The sequence below is a fragment of the Pleurodeles waltl genome, chromosome 10 (genome assembly GCF_031143425.1).
Source record: "Pleurodeles waltl isolate 20211129_DDA chromosome 10, aPleWal1.hap1.20221129, whole genome shotgun sequence".
Taxonomy (NCBI): domain Eukaryota; kingdom Metazoa; phylum Chordata; class Amphibia; order Caudata; family Salamandridae; genus Pleurodeles; species Pleurodeles waltl.
The window spans coordinates 726240339-726263811 of NC_090449.1; the positions used below are offsets into that span (position 1 = coordinate 726240339).

General features: G+C 45.4%; 1 protein-coding gene across 3 annotated transcripts in view; it reads left to right on the plus strand.

Annotated features, from left to right (window-relative positions):
* Positions 1-23473, plus strand: part of EPC1 (enhancer of polycomb homolog 1) — a 1031213-nt gene that overhangs the window by 609361 nt on the left and 398379 nt on the right. For all 3 annotated transcript variants that reach the window (XM_069211249.1, XM_069211248.1, XM_069211247.1), the window contains exon 6: positions 12169-12328. In XM_069211249.1, coding sequence (XP_069067350.1) covers positions 12169-12328 — 160 coding nt within the window. The remainder of the gene's footprint in view (positions 1-12168; positions 12329-23473) is intronic.

Genomic DNA, 23473 nt, shown 5'->3' on the forward strand with positions numbered 1-23473 from the left:
AAGGCACATCAGGCGAGATGGTGATGGTGGAGTGGGTTATAATCTTTATTCTCATTAAGATGATAAACATTTCTATAGACTTTCAAGAAGCCAGTAAGATTGAAACACAATGGTCAAGGTGCTGCCAAGTACGCCACCATGTATTGATATGTTCTACAGGTTTTTTTAGGAGATTTGCAATCTTCGCTCATGAATTCACCCTTCGATGGTTCTCACCAATTCGGTGAGACAACTGATTCCGCTCTTGAGCAATTCAAAGATAGAGCCACAACAAGCTCTCTGGGACTTTTGACCCTTGCTAAGTAATTCCCTCACTAGTTTTGGAAATTTAGGAGCACTATGCTTGGTATTCATCCCAACCTCTTCAGCAGCCACCTCTTACCCTTCGAGGTAATGGATGGTTGTCTGGCAGACCTTTCGTAGCGAGCAAGGACACCAGTCCTCCCAGTTCCCTTAGCCTGTGGCATCTGCCACTAACCTGGGCTAGTTTGCCCTTTGCAGTGCATGTGCTTCCTGTGATTATGATTACATTTTTCTTCCTAGGATGACAATTCATGGCTTGCAACAAATGTCAAATTGTTTACCGTAGCTGTGGCCTACCATCTGTGCTTGTTTCACATCTCCCCACCTCCCTCACACGTCAGCTTCTGAATGCCTTCCTCTTGAAGAACAAATGCAGAACACTCACACTTACCCATATTCTAAACGCACTGGACCCAGAAGTCTAGATGGTGTACTTAGACCTGTTTGATGCATTTCTCTTATACCAGTCTGCAGTTTCACAGGATTTACCTTAGGTTCAAGGTCAGTCTTGAGCATTTCCAGTTTGCAGTGCTCCCATTTGGTCTCACCATTGCCCCTTGAGTGTCCACAAAAGTAATCGGGGTGGCTGCAGCATACTTTCGTAGTTTGAGAGTCAGTCTTTTCCTACCTTGATGACTTGCTGTTGAAGGTGGGCTCGCCACATTCAGCTATAGGCCACTTTCATCAGACAAGAGTGGACATCTTTGGGGTTCATGATCATCGAGCCAAAGATGCACCTGATTCCCCCTCTGAGGGTTCCTCTCATCGGAGCGGTCTTAGCTGTGGTATAGTACAGAGACTTCCCTCTGAGTCTAGGACATTTGGACTACGCTTCCAATGTTTAACTCTTGGTCCTGTGTCTTGGTAAAAGCAGCTTTGAGGCTTCTTGACCTGTCAGCCTCCTCCTTGTTGACTATGGCAGGTGGCCTATGTGCAGTCTGCATTGGAACCTGAAGTTCCAGTGGGCCCAGCAGCAGGGAAACCTGTTGGATCCCATACAGATTTCTGAGGAAACCGCACACAATCTGCAGTGGTGCTCAATCGTGAGTGAACATGCAGCAGAGACCTCTCCCTTCCCCGCCCAGATTCGACGGTGGGGCAGGTTCATGGGTTCTGTGGCAAGAGGTTGTGCACCTCTGGAGTTGGCTGGGGCACAGGTGATTTCCCCGATTGTGACCCACATAGTGGGTGCTTTGAATGCATGAAAGGACATGCTTAGCCAGCAGCATCTGTCGGCTCATGAATGACACCTCCATCCTGAGGTGGTACATCTTCTGGCAGAGGGGAGAACCCTGGCTAGATTTTTTCACCATTGTCATATGCGCAGTGTCAAAGGTTTCTCACATTCAAGTTTGTGCAGGAATAATCGAATAGACCTCAAGCCGCAGATTACTTACCTTAGCATATTCCCCAGGTGTCAGACTGAATCTTGAAATTTTCTAGCATTGCCCCTGTGTGCTGGTAGGTGGTGGTGTTCCGCACAGGATGTGATGTGCGTGGTACCTGTATAGGCACCACTTGAGCACGTTGACATCAGTTATTTTCTTTCTGTGACAGTCAACACAAATCTGGAAGAGCTACCCCCAGTCACTTTTTGAGTTTTTTTCAACATTTTCTCAAAGCACTTTTTGAGAATACTTTCGCCTGGTGTGCTTAGGGTTGTACCTAAAGAAACTCACAGATAGTAAACCCTGTGGTGCCTGTCACAGGCAAATATCTGTGACAGACCCACACTTGATTTGTTTGTGGTGCTTGGAGCAGGACCATGACTTCAAGACCTGCAAAACTCCTTTGCCATTAATCCAAAGGTGCTTAGTGAACCTTCCCCAAAGCTCCTTGCTGTCTGGCACACTCAGTCCCAGTCATGTGCAAGTACTAGGGCTGCCCACAGAGCTGCTTCCCATGATAGTCATCTGATTCAAAATCGTCTGGTAAGTCCCACAACTGCAAATAAATGCAAGAAGTCAATACTATTTGACTTCTCCATACTGGTCCAAGTTACTGGACTTGGCACGGGAACAACAACAAAGTTCCAAGGCCTCGCTCCTCCGCGGAGCATGTAAGTGGATCTGCTCCCTGCCTCCCAGAGTTTCCTAGAGCTGGAGTAACCCCCACCCACCTAAAGGAGTTTTATGAGGCCTTTCACCTCATATTTGGTCAGCCCAACCCCTCAGGAGTTTCTTAGGGTTCGGGGGACCCTATTGGATTCCGCTGACAGGTTCACCCCTGAATCACCCTTGGTGGCAGTAGGGCCCAAGAATCCGGAGTGACTCCACCTGCGAGAACGCAAATGTCCCCAGAGCTCGCTCCAGTGCCGTCGTTCCAGGTGCCCCCGAGGCCCGCAATGGTACCAACCCCATTGTCATTCCCAATTCCGATATGGGCCCCGGTCAACTATGGTGCCTACTGGTAACATGCCCTCTGAGTCAGGAACCAGTGCCTTTTACTTTTCATAGGCCTGGAGAGGGAGATGAATGGGAGGGATTTGACGACCCTTATTTATTCCATCACCTCTAGATGAACCATAGGACAACTGGCGGATGCCAGTGGGTTAGACACCTAACCGGGCACCTGCTTGGTCTTCCCTTCTAACATGGCTACAAAGGAAGGGACTCTTTCCTAATGGTGGTGCGCAGGGTGACTATGGTCCTTGACATTCAGCTGCCCTCAGTGGCAGACAAGACTGTCGTCTTGATAGAGGTGCTTGAGCTGGGAGTTACCCCCTCTGAACCTCTGCTCTCGTGTAATGAAGCCCTTACAGATTTCTTTCTTGGGACCTGGTCCAACAATTACTCACCATCGCCCTGCTCCTGGTGACCCAATTTTTCTCTCCCAGCACCCACCCCACCCCACCCCACCCCAGAGAGCTTGGTAGTCCTAGCCTCCACCTCCAGGATCAACCCTGCTACATTCCCTACCACTCCATCGGATAGGATATCTAAAAGGCTGAATACCTTTGGCAAGAGGCTGTTCTCTTATGCCAGCCTAGCACTGCAGTTGGTGAACTCTGCAGGCCTTTTGGGCCGATACAGACAGTGTGGGACTCGCTTGCGCACGGTCTGTCTACGATCTCCGATGAGGGCCGAGCCATGCTCACCCACGCCATATCAGACTGGTGAGATGCAATAAAGTTCACCATCCGATGTGGACAGGACACGACTGACTCACTGGGCAGAATGATTGCATCATTGGTGGCCCTTTGAGTCCTCGCCCGGTTGAAAACTGTCTTTTTAGGGAATGTCCAATCTTCCTATATGGGTATGCCCTTTGGCTCTTGCCTTTTTGGTGAAAAGGCAGACTCAGCACTGGAGCCCTTTAAATGTAAACATATCAGAGCTACGGCCAGGGCTATGGGCCTCTCCATGGCCCCCACCAACCCTTGTCTGCCTTTCTCCTCTTCTGTGGCTACCATCCCTTCCTGCGCAAGAACCAAGGCCAGCCTTTTTGTGGCCATGGACTTGTTTCACACAAACTATGTCTGAACACCAGCCAGAGGCCAGGTCAATCAACCACCAGCATTTTCCCACCAGCAGCCTCAAATCCCCTTTAGTTCATCCTTATACAGCACAGGCGTCTATTGGGGGCCGGATCCACCATCACCTGCGTAATTGGCAGTCCATAACATCAAGCAAGTGGGTTCTACAAATCTCTGAGGGGCTACTCCAACCCATTTCTGGAATCTCCTCCAACCCCACCCCACTCGTGGCACCCACTTGCACCTGGCTAAAGGAGGAACATCTCTAATACTCCGCCAGGCAGTAATGGTCTTTGTGGGCACAAAGGCCATTGAGAGGGTTCCAACATCAGAAGTAGGTCGTGGTTGCTATTCCCTCTACATTCTGGTGCTCCAAAAGGATGGATGCCTCTGTCCTATCCAAGACCTGCACCTTCCCAATCTGTTCCTGAAGAAAGAGCTCAAACTGTTCACTTTAGCTCAGGTCCTGTCTGCCCTCGATCCCGGTGACTGCTTGGTAACATTGGACTTGCAGGACGCATATCTCCACATCTCCTTCCTGCCTGCCTATAGACCTTACCTGCAGTTCAGGGAGGGCTGACAACACTTTGTTTGCTGTCCTCCCCTTTGCCCTTACCTGAGCCTCTTGGGAGTTCGGCAAGGTGATGGAGGTGGTTGCAGCACCTTTCGACGACGACTGGTTGTTGAAGGCGGGCTCGCCCCAGGCAGTCATTTCCCACCTCCTGACTACAGGGGACCTCCTGCACTCGCTGGGGTACATTATAAATTTGCCGAAGTATCACCTGTATCCCTCTCAGACTATCCTTTTCATCTATGCAGTTTCCAGCCTATCCTACTAAAAGGCGAGTCAATGATATATGGGCTATGCTTCCGATGTTTCAGTCTCTAAACTGGATTTTGGTGAGACTGACTCCTGACACATGTCCATGGCATAAGAGGGCTCTACAGTGGGATCTGAAGTTCCAGTGGGCATATCAGGGAAATCTTTCCAACCTGGTCCAGATATTGGAGGGAACTGCAAAAGACATGCAGTGGTGGCTGATGAACCATGATTGGGTCAGCAGAAGACCCCTCTCCCTTCCTCAAAAAGAGATGACTGTAGTGGCAGATGCAGCACTTCTGGGTTGGAACAGCCATGGAGTCTGGGCTCCACATCAGCTTGTTGGAGCTTCGAGCAATCCGGATGGCATTGTTAGCCTGTCTTCCTTTCATTAGGGGAAGGCTAATTCAGCTGTTCACAGAAAACAACACCTTTGTGTGGTACTGACACACACAGGTGGGGTAGGGTTGGTGACCCTTTGCCAAGAGTGTCTGCGTCTTTAGACACCACTGGAATACCACAGCATTTCCCTGGTGTTTCAATACCTGACAAGCTCTCTGAACGCCAGAGTGGACAAACTGTCGTCAGCGCCTTCTGGCGTCTCCTTCCAGAGGTGGTGCAGGGTGTTTTTCAAGAATGGGGAGAGTCTTGGTTAGATTTATTTGCCTCTTGTGAGAACATGCCATGTCCACAGTTCTGCATGCTGGATTTTCCAAGGTGCCTCTTGCTCGGAAGCGCTTTTCATCTCACGTAGAGCTCAGGCCCCCGGTATGCCTTTCTGCCGATACCCCTCCTGTCCAGAGTTCTCGAAGATCGGGAACAATCAGGCTCAAGTCATTCTTGTGGTTCTGGATTGTGCACTAAGTGTACGGTATCCTAAACTCCTGAGTCTGTGCATTGGGCCTCTGTTCAGGCTGCCCCTTCAGAGTTTTTTCTGCTGCAGCACCAGAGCAGTCTCTTGCACCTGAATTTGTGTACCCTCCGCCTTAATCCATGGAGATTGAGCAGCAACAGTTGACAGCTTTTGACCCACCTACCAAAGTCTGTGATGTTTTCGTGGCAGCCAGGTGACCCATCTACCAAGTCAGTATACGCTTACCATTTGGACTAGTTTGTGACATGGTGTGCATCCAAGAATATTGACTTCAGCACTTATTCCCTCTAAGGCCATTCATCATGCCAAAATGGGACCTTAACATGGTCTTACTATTTCTCATGTGGATGCAGTTCAAGCCCCTACACAATTGCCTAATTAGCCTACTCACTATTTTTCTGGTGGCCATAACATCAGACACGAGGGCCAGCAAGCTGCCTGCACCCTGTGTGCACGCTTCTTGCACAGCTTTCTACCCAGGGAAACTGGTTCTCAGGACCCGTGCTTGATTCCTTCTGAAGGTTGTGACACCCTTTTATTTCGGCCCAAATATCACCTTGTCTACTTTCTTTGTTCGTCTTCACCCTTCTAAAGAAGTGGAGAAATGCCTCCATCTGGACCCAAAAAGATCTTACCAAAGAGTTCTGGGTTGAAGATCAACTGTTCATCAGGTATAATGTGCTGACAAAGGGAAAGGCTGTGTAGCAACAAACATCTCACAGTGGGTAGTGCTCTGCATGCAGATCTGCTATGCATTAGCCAAAGTGCAACACCCTGAGGAATTTTGTACTCATTTCACCAGAGCTAAGGCTCTGACCACTGTGTTAGCATACAGAGTCCCTGCCCTGGACGTCCGTCAGACAGCATCATGAGCGTCATTGTACACGTTCACCAATCACTACTGTCTAAACAGTCAGGTCTATCTTGATAGGCATATTGCCTGTTTGGTCCTGCAGGACTTTATGGTCTTAACTGTTCGCAGACCCACCCCTGGGTAGGTATTGCTTGGATAGCTATTCAAAGGTAAAGAATCTGCAGCTAGAAGTCTCTATCAGTTGAGCAAGTTACTTACCTTCAGTAATGCCTTATCTGTTATAGACTGTCGAGCCTCAGATTCCTTACCGACCCTCCAATCCTCCCTGCTCTACGAACTGATTTCTGTACAGGGTTACCTTTGTTGAGGCTCTTATCACTGTGCATCAGTATTGTGTGGCTCCACGCTTCTGACCTGGAAAGCCTTGAAAAGTACTGACGTCAGAGCGCTGGAGTGGTACATATATAGACGTCACACACGTCACATTGGACGCAGAGCAGAATGGCATGCAGGGATACTGCTAGAAAATTTCTGGATCCAATCTGACACCTGGGGAATATTCTAAGGTAAGTAATCTGTGGCTGGATAGTCATTCTACCAGATGAGGTGTTATGGAAGATAAGTAACTTGTTCTTTTCTCAGAGGTGCATTTCAGCTGGAATGGAACACAGGACTCCTGTATGCTTGCCTTCCTTACTTTGCCTCCCAGCTCAGACTTCTGAAGAAAATCAGTAATGACTGGGCCCAATTCATTCTTGTGGCTCCAGATTGGGCCAGGAAAGTATGGCACTCTGAACTTCTGGGCAGGAGCATCTAATCTCGTATCAGGCAACAACTTTGAGAGGATCACCTGTCGCAGCAGCACACCCTGGTTACCCGAGCCTGCAAATCTACACCTCCCTGTGTGGAGACAGAGCAACTGCAATTGACTGCTTTGAATCCACCACCTGAAATGATGGATGTTAACCTTTCTGCCCAGTGCCCCTATTCAGTCCATTTACTTTTACGCCACATACTGAGACAAATTTGTGGCATTCACATGAAAAAACCCTTACTAGCTAATCTGTCAGATGTCCTGTTTGTTTTGTGTTTGGCCCAACCAGGTTTTTTTATGGATACAATTACAGATTATTTGTTGGCCATTTCAGCCTTCTTATGTTTACCGAACCAACCATCCTTGTTTAAGTCACCTGTTGTGAATTATTACAGGTTTAACACAGGTTTCCTTCCAAACAGTTTGTGGTACCACAGTGGAACTTAACTTTTTGTTGACATTTCTTATATTTGTCCTTAAAGACTCTAGACAGATATACCTGTGTTCTTTGCGTCTTCTGACCGTAAAGACTGTCTTTCTCACCACGATCACTTCAGCTCACTGCATGAGTGAACTTAGACACTGTCAGTGCAATGACCCTACATCACCTTTTCGGACAAACTGGTGCTGAGGAGTTGGGAGGCCTTCTTGCTTTAAGTAGTGACTTCTTTCCACATTGGGCAATCCATCACTCTTCCAGCGTTCTTTGCCTCTCCTCACCTCTTAATAGACAAGAAAAGGTTCTATGTCCCTCTCCCAATCCCCCCGGGAAAAAAAAACTTTAAGCTTTTACGTCGATTGTACCAAGGATCATTGGGTAGACACTTACCTTTTTGTAGAGTACTTTGGGGCAAATAAAGGGAAGGCTGTGCGTAAGAGGACGCTGTTGAGGTGGATAGTTTCCTGTATTGAGATCTGCTACTCTCTGTTAAAAAAGTAGCCTCTGGGTGAACTGAGAGCCCATTCCACCAGGTCCAAAACTGCAACCACTGTGTTAGCACATGGCGTACCGGTCTTTGACATATACCAGAATGTGGCATGAATGTCGGTGCATATGTTCACAAAGCATTACTGCCTTGAGATCCAGATTCTACGGGAGGGATATTTTGCCCATTCAGGCCTGTAGGACGTTTTGGTCTAAATACATTCCACAGACCCTTCGCCTTTGGAAAGTACCACTTTGGTATCTGTTCTATAGGCGAGGAACATGCAGTTAGAAGTATCCGGTAAAGCAGCAAGTTTCTTACCTTTTGTAATGATGTGTTCTATGGCATGTGTGGCTGTAAATAACACATGCTGTGCATTATCCTGCAATCTAGTGTTGGGCTCGGAGTGTTGCAAGTTGTTTTTCTTTGATAAGTCTTTCGAGTCATGGAATCGAGTGACTCCTCCTTCTCTGTGATACTGCGCATGGGCATTGAGTCCTTTGTTATGTTTTTTTCTCCGCCGTTGGGTTTGGACATGTTTCTTCTCGCTCCGTATTCACTCGGTTTGGGTCAAGACTCTCTTTTCTTTAGAGCAGCAGGATTGTGATTTGATCTTGTTTTCTAACTTCAATCTCGATCAACTTGGGCCAAGTTTTGAACACTTTAAGCTTCGGGCCGGGCCTATCTCCATGTGGGAAGGAAAACCATCTTGCCCTAATGGAATGGAAGCCATTTAGATTCTTACTCTGTGCCACTCCAAATTTCCACAGACAGATCACCATTAGGTGTGTAATCTTTGTCTTTCACCAGACCATAACGAACCCACCTGCGACGCGTGTTGATTGTTTCCGTCAAAGAAAACTCTTAGAGACCGACAAGCTCGGAGGTTGGAAATGGCGCACTTGGCACAGGAACATACCCTGGACATTTTCCGGGAGGAACAGGCCCAGGAACAACAAGAACAAGAGGAGACATTTTCTATCAATGACTCGGAATCAGATCAGCAGTCTGACCTTGAGGATCAGGACATACGTGCAGCGCAACCTGTGAGTAAAGTTGTCCCTCATCCTCCTTCTACAAAATCTGCCAAAAGACAAATAAAAGAGGTCTCTGGGCCACCTCTGCCCTCAGGCCATGGTCGGTCACAGAAACATTATTCGGATGCCCCGCCTATCGGCTCAGCACTGAAAGTTGGAAGGACTAGCTAATTCTTCCCATTCGACCTCCATAGTTTTGGTCCAGATAAAGACATCTAAAGCTTTGGATTGGAAAACTTCGGAACCAAAATCTTCGGCTCCGACTGGGACTACTACAACAAATTCATGTATTCCCTTACCTAGACGATTGGTGGATCAAAGCCACCACCCTGCAACAATGTCAATCTCACACTCAAATCACAGTTAATCTTCTTCCCAAGTTAGGTTTTACAATCAACACCATCAAGTCACCTCTAGAACCTCTTCATATACAACCATATCTGGGAATTATTCTCAATACACAGTTGAGATTAGCTTACTCCAACCTAGCACCTGTTCACAACTTTCATCAGATAATCTCACAATTACAGATCAGTCAGAATGACAGTCAAAACAATAATGCATCTTCTAGGCATGATGCCCTCATGCATTGCCATTGTACCTCATGCCAGGCTACATATGTGTCCACTGCAACAATGTCTCTCACGTCAATGGTTGCAAGCTCAGGTTCTTCAGGGTCTAGTGTTTAGACCGTCCAGCTTACATCTCTCTACTCTGGTGGAATTCTACTGAAAGGGAGACCTTTTCAAGGTGTTTCTAGCCCTGAAAGCATTCCAGCCTCACCTAATGCACAAATCTGTGTTAGTTTGTACGGACAACATGACAGCAATGAACCATTTACAAAAACGGGGGGCGGAGGGGCACCATCTCTTCAGTTGTCTCAACTAACACAAACAATTTGGAAATGAGCCTATCATCACCACATTCACCTTCTGGTAGAATATCTCCCAGGGACAGACAGCAACCTTGCACGAATGGGAACTCCACCCACAAGCCTTTAAAAATGCTTCCAAAAGTGGGGAACTCCTCAAATAGACCTTTTCGGTACAGCAGAAAACGCAAAATGTCCATATTTCACCTCCAGTTACTCCCCTACCCTCTCTCCAAAGGCAATGCTATATGGATGAACTGGTCAGGGATATTTGCTTACGCTTTTCCACCTCCCCCTCTCATTCCATTTCTGGTTCAGAAGATGAGAAAAACGTCCCTCACCATGATCCTTGTAGCTCCCAGCTAGGCACGACCACCAGAGTTCACTACACTTCTAGACCTTTCGCTGGTCACCCACAAGAAGCTTCCCAACAGGCCAGATGTGCTCACAGAGGAACAGGGGCAGATCAGACATCCAAGTCATTCAACCTTACAATATGGCTTCTGAAGTCATATTTTGGTTATCTCCAATTACCTTCAGAATGTATGAGCATTCATAAGGAGCTCAAGACCTACAACTAGAGTATGTTATGTTGCAAAATGGAAAGGTGTTGTTTGCTGCTGCAAGACCAAACACATTAACCCCACTCAGGCTTCAGTCCAAGACATTGTTTGCTATTTGCTTGCTAAACGGAAAATGTTACTTACCCAGTAGACATCTGTTTGTGGCATATAGTGCTGTAGATTCACATGTACCCTCTCTCCACCCCGGATGCTTGCGCCCATTCCAGTTATCTTATGTTTGTATATATTTGTACATATGTACATGCATTTGCATGGACATCTCTTTCTCTGTACTTTCTCTATACTCTCTCTCACCTGCATGCGGGAAAACATTCTGACAAAGGACTTAATGCCCAGGCACAGTATCATCCAAAAGGAGTCACTCGATCCCTTAACTCAGAAATGCTTCTTTGAAGAAAAACAACTTGTAGCACTCCGAACCCAACACTAGATGGCAGGAGATATGCAGAGCATGTGAATCTACAGCACTACATGCCACAAACAGGTGTCTCCTGGATAAGTAATATTTTCCTTTTTGATACTCTTCTTGATTCTGAAAGCTGGGAAGTATGTGATTTTAGTACAGCAAAGCCTTTTACTGTTGACCACTTAGAATAAAACTACACCCAAACATTGTCACCTTCTTCCAATTTTCTTAATTGCCTCCGGGGGACTCCACAAATAGCCACACCAACATGTGGGGGGGGGGGAAAAAACAAAGTTGGCCAAGGTATATTTTGTGGGAAAATGTTATAAAGGCTTAAGCACTTAAACTGCGATAGATATTAAAAAAAAAAGCATTCAGCAGTTGTGTAGGGGCAGTGAGGCCAGCACTTGAGAAGTTAAGACGTTCAGTTATAAGAGAAGCTTGAAGAGATGTATTTGCCAGCCAGGTCCATTGTTGGAAAAGGTTCGTCATAGATCTTTGGCTCACAAATATGTTCTTTATCTAACACTGTGGGCTTTGGTATGATTGGTGATTGTGGTGGATGAGTCTTGTAAGATTAGATAATAGTCTCTCCATGTGGTTTTGTTTTTGGAGGTGATTTCAGAGTTGGTGAATTTATCTCTAGTTTGTTTTTGTTTGTTTGTTTGTTTAGCATCAGATTTGATAAACATCATTCCTGTGACAATAGAAACGCAGGACGGGCAGTTGACTTTACCATGAACGATATATACATGTCTTTTCCCTGAAGAAGTTTCATAGTATTTAAAGGAATTAAACTTGTTGACTATTAAGGTGTTCTTTGGTTAATGTATGAAAAATAAAGGAGGACTTTTAACTGAACGCTTGAATGTTTATAACGCTTGAATATCTGTTACCTTATACTCTAGAGTGTGTTGACTTTCGCTTGGGTTGATTGGTATGGGCACACATATGCATCTTACTCGAATAGCCTTCCAATTAATGTGTTTCGAAAATTTTGCTTAAACCGGTTCACTGTTCTTAACACGGGGAGTGAAGTATTTTATAAGTATAAACACCCTGCACATATACTGTTCTTCAGAACGTGCTTTACAAATAAATCTATATTATTATAAAAGAAGTGCAAGCATTAAGACTGAGATCACATACTACAATGTTGACAAGAGAAATTCGGTTTGCATTTTAATGTATTTTAATAAATGTTGAGACAATGTTCATGTTTAATTATTTTACTTTCATTTTAGGCATAACTTGGGAGACTACAGCGGAGAAATTATGTCTGAAGTCTTTGCGCAGCAACAACCAACAAAATCCACCTATTCTGTTCCCATCATTCCTGCTTCAAATAGCAGCACATTTAAACATCAGGAAACTGTGGTGTTGAAGGAATTTAAGGTTAACAAGGTACATAATTTCTCATTTTCAATAAGAATTTTGTTAAACCTGTTTTTTTATTTGAGAGGCAGGTTTGTATAGGTAGGTTGATACTGGAATCCTCTAAAATGCCCCAAGGGTAGAAAATCAGCTGTTCCTTTAATTAGTAGTAACAGTAGATATTAAAGATATTACAAATGTTTTATTCCACAGTGAAAGAAAGCAGTAGGGTTGAGGAGAGAAGTTGTTTTTTATGTTTAAATGCATGTTTTGGCATGCAGCTCTTAACCGGTTACAGGTTAATTTCTTTGCCTTACCTTGGTCATTTCAGAGATTGGCATTGTTTCTTCTTCATTTAAATGATCCTTCATAATAATGTGGGACAGCTGTATCAAAACACCCTCCAATACAAAATAGCTATTGCAGTGCTTTGTGATGTGTTATGTTCTGAGCGGGATATGTTTGAAAGGGTGTGGCCTGACAATTCAAGATGAAGTTTTCATATTTTAACTCGGCCAAGGGTGACATGAATAACATTTGTTTTTTCTTTTTTTCCCTGTGTTGGATATGTAGGGCCTGCTGTATGTAGGATCTTAATGGAAATGTTTAGATTTATATATTTCATGAGCGTAAATGTTTGTGTACCCAGTAGGAATTGTCAGTAGCAAATCAAGTAACAACCGTATTCTTGTTAAATGTATGCCCATTCAGTAAATAAAGGCTGCATGATAGTATTGTTATAGATCTCTAATTATATAACGGGTTTTAGGACAGTTCTGCATCACAGGGTTTTAATCTGTAGTCCTAAATGATTGAACAGTTTTCACTGTGTGCCCAGACCGCAGAACACCTCTATGCATAGTTTTCTTCCATGGAAACCACGATTCAATTTCTTTGTCAATGATTTACATATAAAGGTTACATTATAGTATATGAGAAATTAATAGATAAATATCAGTTGTAAGGAAAGTTTCTCTTTTCATGGATTTATTAACTTTTTTGGCTCACTTGTGAGCTGCACGCACAAGTACATTTTACCTTGTACTTGTTCATAGGAAAACCTCAAATTCTCTCGTAGGGGTTTTCCATGTATAGTTATAAGCACTGAATAGTCCCACCCATGTGTGGGGACGCTGGAGCAGTTCTTTGATATATCTTCTTTCGTGGAGACTTTCGCCTGTCTTCAGGAAGGCCTGTAAAGGCACTTATGAAAGAGACAGATAATACAGCCTACATATCTAGGCTTACTACAGACCAATTCTTCATCATGAACTCAAAAAAGGGCCAATACATTAAAAATGAGTAAAATTTAAGATGTTTTACAAACGGTATAAATCTCCTTCACAAACCCCTTTTTCTGATAGAGATGAAGGAGAGCAGGCCAGAGTAGCCTCATAAGATGCCATTATGTCTAAAATAGAGTCTCTGCCTTTAAGAACCTAGGGACCACCAGTATCCCATCATGCCCAGCTAGTGACAGTTGTTTCAGTTTTTTTTCTCCAGCTCCTGCTGACAGGACCCTGAAGCATTGAGCTCAACCTTTTATAGTTTTTTTTCCCTCAAAACATGTTTGTCAGAAATTGGTCACCGCGCCTTTACTCAATGCCTTTTTACTTTTTCTGCCTTTTCCTGTTATTTATTTACAGAAAACGGAGGCATTTTGTCAAATAAAATGCCCTCATTGTTTGATAAGTGTTGTCGCTGTGGCAGAAAAAAGGCCAAAACAGACCCTCATGTGTTCAGTATCATCTGCCTACCTTCTTCTCATCTCCAGACACCTATGACATCTGCAGGAAGTTTTCCAGGTGCACTCTGTGCAACAGAGAGAAGATTTGCCTTCAAGAAGAGAAGAAACGTCGCCAGCACAGCCTACCAGTGGGGGTTCAGCATGAGGGAAAGGTCAGTCTTCCACCAAGGCTCTTCCCTCAGCTTCCAGTGGACGTGGAAGGTCTAAGAAGCGTGTTCAATCGACCACCAACGCCCTCACCTCAACCACAGCATGCTTCCTCCTCCATCAGCGCCTCCTCCAGGTCCTAGAAGCACTCCAACTCCCAGGCCTAGAACTCGCTCCTGATCACGTCACCACTCTCATCATGGACATCACACACCGGGGCGCTCTTCTACTACATCATGGCATACCCATCGCCATCATGGATCTTACCATAGGTCAAGGTCACGCTCCCATCAATGGCATACCGATCATTCCTCTTCTTCTACAAGAGACTATTTACCAACTTCATCGATCTCTCCACTGCCTTTTGTCTCTCCAGTAGATTACATAACTACCTTTCAAGAAGTGCTAGGCAGAGGGGCTGTAAAACTCAATATACCGATGTAGGTATCCACACCGGTAATCTTTGAGACACTACATCAGCGTACAGCTTCAAGGCCGTTTCCACTGGCCCGAGTCTCCTCAAACCGGCTGTAGATTTGTTCCTAACTCCAGCAATGGTTAAGCCTGCTCCATCCAAGCTTAAAAAAAAAAATACCATCCTGCGAATCTAGTCCCACTATTTCTTTGTATTGATCCTCCACCCAACTCTGTCGTTATTTTGACTGCCAAAAAAGTCCATTCCACCTCCATCATCCTCTTCACCACCAAATAAGGCAAGTAAAAAATTGGACTCAGCAGGCCGCAAAGCCTGCAGTACAGTGGCCATGTCAATGAAGGCAGCAAGCTCCCCAGCCCTCTTAGGCAGATACGACCACTCTATTTCCACTCTATTTAGCAGCCATGCTTACGATGAGATGGCAAGAAGGAAAACTGAAATGGACACATTAAAAGCTGTGGTCTGGAGAAACCCAGGGAACAGTGCAAATTGTTCCAACCCTACCAGCATCTGTTTTACTTGCAGAGGATTCAAACCCCCCCATTGGCTTCGGATTAGATCTTGAAAACAGCACTAGAGATCCTACGAATCACAGTGGAAGCAGAAAAGAGGTTGCTCTGCCCAACGACCCGCCAAAGGTGGTAAACAAACAAACAGCCACAAAACCATGAGTCCTTCCTTCCCCTTCTTTTGTTAACCACTCTGGTAGGGGAAAGCATTACATATTACCTGAAAGAGTGGCAACGCATAACAGACGCCTGGATTTTCAATATTGTGAAGAATGGGTATTCTCTCAGGTTTACCACCCCACCACCGTCCATTCTACCAAAGCTGCCCACTTCCCATCTCGACTTAACTCAGAACAGAAGTCAACATCCTGTTACAAAAGTATTTGGTGAACGCCTTCTCCCACAGTCAAATGGGTACAGGTATTTCCTAGTACCAAAGAAAGACAAACACAAATTCAGACCCATTCTCGATCTCAAGGTCACCAACAAGTGGATTTGGAAAGAGAAGTTCAGGATGCTGGCTTTACATCAAATATATCCTCAACTTCATCAGGGAGATTGACTTTGCTCCCTTGACCTTCACAATGCCTTCTTCCACATTCCCATTGCCAGGAAGTATCAGAAATTTCTCAGATTTTTTGTGGGGCACGACCATTAACAGTATGCAGTACTACCATTTGGCCTCAAGTCAGCACCCAGAACATTATCCAAGTGCATGGCTGTGGTGGGAGCCCATCTGAGAAATCACTGAATCTTCATCTACCCCTATCTAGACGACTGGCTAATAAAGATGACCACTTCTCATGAAGCCCAACTGCATTTCAATTGAAAGTGCAAGCTCCTTCATATGTTGGGCCTTCATGTCAACTTCAACACCAGTCCAGACGTTGCATTACTATGGGGCATCTATCGACACCATTCATGCAAAGGTGTATTCTTTGGAGGAGTGACGCTTATCAATCCTTAAGAAATGTCAGACTTTCAGGATGGTGCGTCATTCAACAGCAACAGCAGTCCTACCTCTTCTCGGCTTAATGGCCTCCTGTATCTTTCTCACTTCCAATGCGTGCCTCTACATGTGGCCTCTCGAGGAGTGTCTGGAGGACCAGTGGGACCAGCTGACAGGCAACTGGGAGGACAAGATCACACTTTCCTTACATGTGATACGATCCCTCAAGTAGTGGTGGTTTTCAAGGGATTCCGTTTCAGTAAGAGGTCCCTTCTCAAACCATTGTGAGGGATGCATCACTGCTCGGATGAGGAGCCCACATGGATCACCATCAAATTTAAGGCACATGGTCTCAGAGAGATGACATACCATATCAACCTACTTGATCTCTGTGCAGTTCATCTGGTGCTCATGGCCTTTCACCCATTATTCACCACCGACACCCTGCTTATTCAGACAGACAGTACAACCACCATGTACTTTCTGAATAAGCAAGGGGGCACCAGGTCCAGAGCTTTGTCACTAGAGGCCCAGATAATTTGAAGTGGCTTTTGGCCAGGAACCTGAGGGTGACGGCAACTCCCCTCCCAGACATCCAGAATGTTTAAGCAGACACTCTGAGCAGAGCTCTCAACAAAAATCACAAGTGGGTCTTGCACATAGAAGTTGTTCAGAGAATCTTCCGCTTGTGGGGCACCCCTTCTATCAACTTCTTCGCTACAGCGGAAAACAAAATGCTGCAACTTCGCCTCCAGGTATTACCATCCAGAGACACTTAGGAATGCCCTGTGCATTGACTGGTCGGGCAAATGTCTTTACGCCTTTCCACCAATTCCACAGATCCTGGCAGTCCTGATCAAGCTGTTCCACTCCAAAGCCAAGATGATCCTAATTGCTCTGAAGTGGCCACAGCAATGGTGGTTCCCGAACCTCCTTCAGTTGTCACAGCATCCACATCTCAAGCTGCCATGCAGACCAGACCTACTAACGAAATTCGGAGAACAGATGGTACACCCCAGTCTCTCCTCCTGGAATTTGGCAACATGGCTCCTCAGCTAGTGCAGTATGGACACTTGAACTTGCCACAAGACTGCTTGGAGAGCCTCAAGGAGGCTAAGCAGTCTTCTGCTTGCTCCGCTTACACCTTCGAATCGAAGAGATTTTGAATCTGGTGTTCCTCGAAGAACTTCGACCCGACTACTTGCCAAGAGTATGTGATTCTACCATACATTCTGCTCTCGGCTAAATCTGGCTTGCAATTCTCTTCCATAAAGGTTAATCTGGCAGCTCTTACTGCCTACAGGAAATGTCTGTCACAAACCATTTTTTTCCCAAATCCCTGTCATATAGGATTTCTTAGAGGGATTGAAGAAGTTTTTCCCTCTCATTAGGTGTCCCTCGCCTCACTGGGAACTCAATATAGAGCTTTTTCGCCTTATGCGGGATTCCTTTGAAACCATCCACAAAGCTTCCCTAAAACACCTTACATGGAAAGCAGCTTTCCCGGTAGTGATAACATCAGCTCTCTGGGTTAGGGAGATACAAGCACTGTGTTCTCATGAACCATACTCAGTCTTTCATTCTAGCAAAGTGGTTATGAGAACTTACCTGAAATTCCTTCCTAAGGTAGTGTCAGATTTCCATGTCAATCAGACTATCTTATTGTCCACATTCTTTCAGAATCTCTCTGCTCAAGCAGAAAGATCTCTCAGTTCACTGGATGTTAGGAGGGTTCTGAACATTTTTTCTTGACAAGAGATGTCTACCGAAGGGACCAATTGTTTATTAACTGTGGTCTGGTCTGCACTGGATTGCCCACCTCCAAACAATCCCTCTCCAGATGGATAGTTTCATGTATTTTGATGTACTGCCAAAAAGCTCATACTTAACTCAACTTAATACTCCTTATTTCAGCCTCATGCCATAAAAGGAAACATACGACAATTGAAAACAACAAAAGCATGTGGTTAATAAAGTGTAAAACACAATTCATGGCCATATAAGTACTCATAAATAAGTCACAATTAAAATGAGAGAGCATAAGCTCTAAAAACCAACACAAAAGCCACTCCAGCAACAAATGTTAAAACAGTATCTTGTACGGATACAGCAATAAAAAGCGCTTTTAAAATAAAGCCCCAGCAGCCAAACATGCATTATCAGATTAAAATGGGAAAAAATCAGCGACAATATCCTGAGGAGTTAAACATGTTTCCTCCTAATTTGCCACATGGTGAATAGGTACTTTGAGACAGCAAAGACAATGGGTTTGCTGATATCTGATTGTAATATTCTGCATACCACCTTGTGTTGAGTGATGCCAACATTTCTGCAGATAGGAATTAGCCATTTAGCCCTAGCCCCTCTGTACGCTGGACAAAAAATAGCACGTGAGCAGCTGACTCTTTGACATGTTTACAGGAAGAACAAGCCGACTCTGCTGGACTTGCAGGTTCCACCCATTTCAAGGTGTAAGTACGGAGTGGTTAGGATCCTTACCTAAACTGTGCATACAGTTTCCTTGCCAGGCTTGGTTCATTATCATCTAAAAATAGTTCTGCAAAATAGGTATTCTTAGTCAAAATAATCGAACTGGTTAGAATACCCAAAGCCCATGTTGTCAAAAGCTTATTTAGCTTAAAAATCTGAAATTACCTTTTGTGCTCCAATTTGCTTGTAAGTAAACTGGACCCCCTAGGATCTTCCCGCAGGTGTACTAGTCCAATGCTCAGGAGAGTATCTCTTAAATATTTGATCCAGGGGAGGTTACCAGTACTAGGGTGTCTAAGAGTTTCCTCCAGCCCACTAAAATTGTGCAACAATTCAGGCGTGGCCCAGAGCTTTCTCCAGAAAGTTAGGGGTCTAACTGCAATTCTCTCTGCAATTGGCCTAAGCCCTAGCTCAAACCTAAGTGGATCAAAAGAGTGCTAACAGGGAAGACACAGAAATGGCCTCAAAAAACGGTTTTAACAGTGTCTAGGGATTTTGTAGACTTACGCCCCCATAGTTTGGCACGATGGAGAGCCACACCCAGTGCTTGATAGGAGTAGAGCTGGACAACCGGGTAAACAGGTTGAAAGAAGGACCCCCACTGGACCTTCAACATGTTGCTCCAATATAAGCCTTCGCTTAGAAATATGGTGGACTCAGTCCAACCTCCCATGAAGAGTAATGCCCAGGTGTTCAAATAAATGAGCCTGTTCTAGCGAGGTTCCATTCAAAGTGGGATTAGGACGTGTAGTGTGGCAAGGGTTGAAAACCATATATTTTATTTTGCTAACCTTGATTTTCTAACCCCTCTGAACACAAAAACTGTTATGTTTGTTTAGGATTTTTTAGATCTCCATGGGCGATTCAGATAAAAGCAGGGTGTCATCTGTGAACATAAAGGCTGGAACTCTCATGTTCGCTAACCGGGGAGCATCATTATCGCAAGTGTTGAACCGGGCTACCAAACCATTAATATACAGGCTAAAAAGGGTCAGAGCAAGGACGCAACCCTGTCTTATGCTCCTGGTCACTTGGAAGGATTCTGTTACCTCACCTAACTTCCCGCAGCAAACCTGAGCAAAATTCTGTTTGTGCAGCCTCTCAATAATACATCTTAAATATCCAGGGACACCCATCTCAGCTAACGCCTGCCACAGTGAATTTCTCGTGACCAAGTGAGATGCATATCTAAGATCTAGAAACAAAGCATAAAGTCTGCCCTTTTCACGTACAATAGTTTTCCAATAAATCAGCTGCAGCCTAAATACTTAATAGATCGTGGATGTAGTGGTACGAAAATCTGCTTGTAGGGGGCAAAAATCGGCATTAACATCTAACCAGTCTTGGAGTCTCAATAGAATAATTCTATAAAAAAGTTTCTGACTGCTGTCAATGAGGTTGATGGGCCTATAATTGGAAAGGACCAGTGGAGAACCCTTGTAAGTAGGGAAGATTTCCTCCCCTGCCCACAATGGAGGTACATGTGCCTCACTTAAAATATTATTGAACACAACTGAGAGATACGGGCCCCAAACGTCGATCTCAGACAGGAACAGATCCTCAGGAATTTTATCAATGCCTGAGGCTTTGTGTGGGGGCAATCTTCATGTAGGATAATAGACTCTGCACTGGCCTTCTGAGTGGGAAGGAAAGTTGGACACTCAACAGCATTCTTCTGCGGGCCATTCCTTGGGCCACCATCGTTTGGCCTGGAAGGGTAGTAAGGACACCGTAGCCTGTTCTTATTGGTTAGTCAATCTAGGTGGTCCAAAAACCCACATCTATTATGCACAGGAAATTGATAAAACACCTTCCTTGCAAACCGGCTTATTACAAGATGCACTGGGGTGGGAATGTTGGCGTAACAGAAAAGGGAAATAAGCCAACCCCAGACCTGGTGTAGGTTTATAGAAATACCCAAGGGGGAGTAAAGAAATGTTAGTATTCCCCAATTGTGTGTGCATAGTGTCAAGTAACAGTTGGTTGACCACTTCAAGGTCTCTATAATTAATGGTGACGCAATCCCCTGGTTTGTCATTCCTTTCCTTCCAAATCACCTCATTCTGAGTAAAGAGGATGTTGTTTACCAGTAACATTGAAAAGGTCTTGTATTTCCCCCGCCATTTAAAACACTGGTTCCTCAATTCAATGTAGGATTCATTCTGCCCTTCTCGCAGCCCGACACGCCTGTTATCACTGTCATGCAGGGGCAGGCCGCAGGTGGACTACGGGGTACCCCCTTGTTCCTTGTACTGGTACTACGACCCGGTTTCACCCAACATGGTCCCCCTGTGGGTCCAACTGAGGATCTCCTCTGGATCCCCCTGGTGATTCTTCTGGGGAAAAATATGCCTGGGTTCATGCCCAGGTTCATGAACTATTTCCATCGCAGCCCCCTGAGTCCTTGCGGTGTCGCATATAGTAAGCGAGGCAGTGAAGGATGTTGAACTACTTTCACATGTGTTGTTTGCGGTGACGTATCTGAGATGCAAATTGGTTATAGCAGTAGCCTCTGAGTCTCCTCCAACAGTGGCCTGTCTACAAGGTGGCTCGAAATTGGTGGCATCACTGAGAGATGATTCAGTCACTGACAGTCTTGCCAATACAGATAAAAGTTCCTATTTCAGAATCCCTTTAACCCTGCCAATAATGGCTTCCACAAGTTCATCCACCCAGCTTGGTGTAGCGCTGCCTTCTAAACCTAAGTTGGTGTCTGCAGGACTAACGCACTCAGGTGGGGAAGGTGAAAGGACAGTGGGCACACTACAACTGGGTAGCTTAGTGCTGACAGTCCGTCTGGCTTTAACAACTTGTTGCAGTTCCTTAATGTGGTTTTCACTGGATTGTGCAATATGAGGTTTGCTAGAGTTGTGAGCTTAAGACCAAGTTCTGCAGATTGGGATCAGCCTTAGGTTGTCCTGAATTCCTGTTCCTGTTCCTGATTCTGAGGCTGCTGTGGTCGGTGGGAACGAGGCAGACTGGATATTTACAGACCCCCCAGCTCCCAAAGTGTCTTCTCTCGGTCTACTCTTTGAAGCATCAAGTCATTTGGGGTAACTTGTTGCAGTTCCTTAATGTGGTTTTCACTGGATTGCGCAATATGAGGTTTGCTAGAGTTGTGAGCTTAAGACCAAGTTCTGCAGATTGGGATCAACCTTAGGTTGTCCTGAATTCCTGTTCCTGATTCTGAGGCTGCTGTGGTCGGTGGGAACGAGGCAGACTGGATATTTACAGACCCCCCAGCTCCCAAAGTGTCTTCTCTCGGTCTACTCTTTGAAGCATCAAGTCATTTGGGGTAATTTTTCATGGAATAGGTGAGGCAGAAACACCCCCTCCCGCCTCCCCAGCACACTTGAGCTATCCCATGCCGACCTCACTATAGTACAATGCGAGGTCAACACCTGTTGTACCAAAAGGGAAGACCCAGAGACAGAACTACAATGCCCCCTATCCCCCTCCGCCTCCCCCCTCCCCAGATAACTGAGAAGCTGGTGCTGCCACCTCCACCCACAATCCTCACAATCGTCACATTCTTCCAGGGCTTTTCCAGGACTTCTCCAGGGCTTCTTGCCTCTTCCACTGCTCTGATTCGATCATAGATGGTAGTACAGTCATCCAGGTGGCAAGTAATAGTGAAGTCAACCAGGTTGCAGATAACACAATAGAACACCTGCGGTCAGCCACTTTTTTTTTTTTAACAACTTTTTCTATGGCTGGTGCCTCGCCTCACCCCTGTGGCTGGTGCGCGGGGCCCTACTGCCACACATAACTTCACAATTCCTCACAATTTGTTTTTCTAGGGGAATCCTAGTGAGGCCAACCTCGCTGCTGTACACCCACCCCACCTGCCTCTGCAGGTGAGCTGGTTACAGTGGCAGCGGGCAGAGGGAAGGCAGAAAGGTACTATTTGGCGACTTAACAGCTACTCAGTGAAAATTCGGTGAGTGGGGGGCCTCAATGGGAGAGGAAAGGAAAGAATTGGGAGCAATCTCAAGATAGATGCTTCTTCCTTGTACAGCGCAACACTAGCAAAAACAGGGGAAGGGGGCAAAAAGAACAGCACAGTGAAACGAAACCAAAACAAAGGTGGGAACAGAAGCGAAAGATGAAAAGGGGGAAGAGGAAAGTCCCCATGCCTCTTCTGTACCTATCTGTGCCTCTTCCTTACAGGTTTTTTAAAATCTTTTTTTGGCTCTGCTAGTTCACATCTCCGCCGATCACAACGCTGGCCAGCCCCCTGCTATGCTTGTTCGGTTTCCTAGGACTGGCATTCGCGGTGCTTCAGTGGGCGTGGGCGGGCACGAGTACAGCGCAAGCACGACGTCAGGGTAAGTAATATAATCAATAACAGCTAAACCTAAGGCACACTGTACTACGGGGAAAGCAGCTACTGCTGCTTTACTGGGCAATATCCAGATTCCAGAATTTTGCAAAGTAGCGACATGGAAATCAGTAGTACCTACTTTTATCAAGCACTACTGCCTAGACTCTGATGCTAGAGCAAATGCTCAAGTAGGGCAGGCTTCCCTCAGAAATATATTAACTTAAACTGCCTAAGTGGCACTCTGTCTTCTCCACTGCAATATGTGGGGATGGTCTTGCAACTCTAGTCAGCGCTTATGACTACACATGGAAACACCGTACGGGATACGAGAGAACAGGAGTTACAGGTAAGAAACTATTCCTTCAAGGTTAATGTGCCTTGTTAATACAATAGGAAAGGTTGAATGCGCTAAAAGGAAAAACAGTTCCTGAAGGCTTTGAATGAAAATTGGGAAATCCTGCCTCCCCTTTTCTGTCTACCATTCAGCCTCCTATCCTATACCAATATGGACATCATTCAAAGTGACATAATCAACTGATCTCTGTATTGCTAAAGGACTGATGTTACAATCTA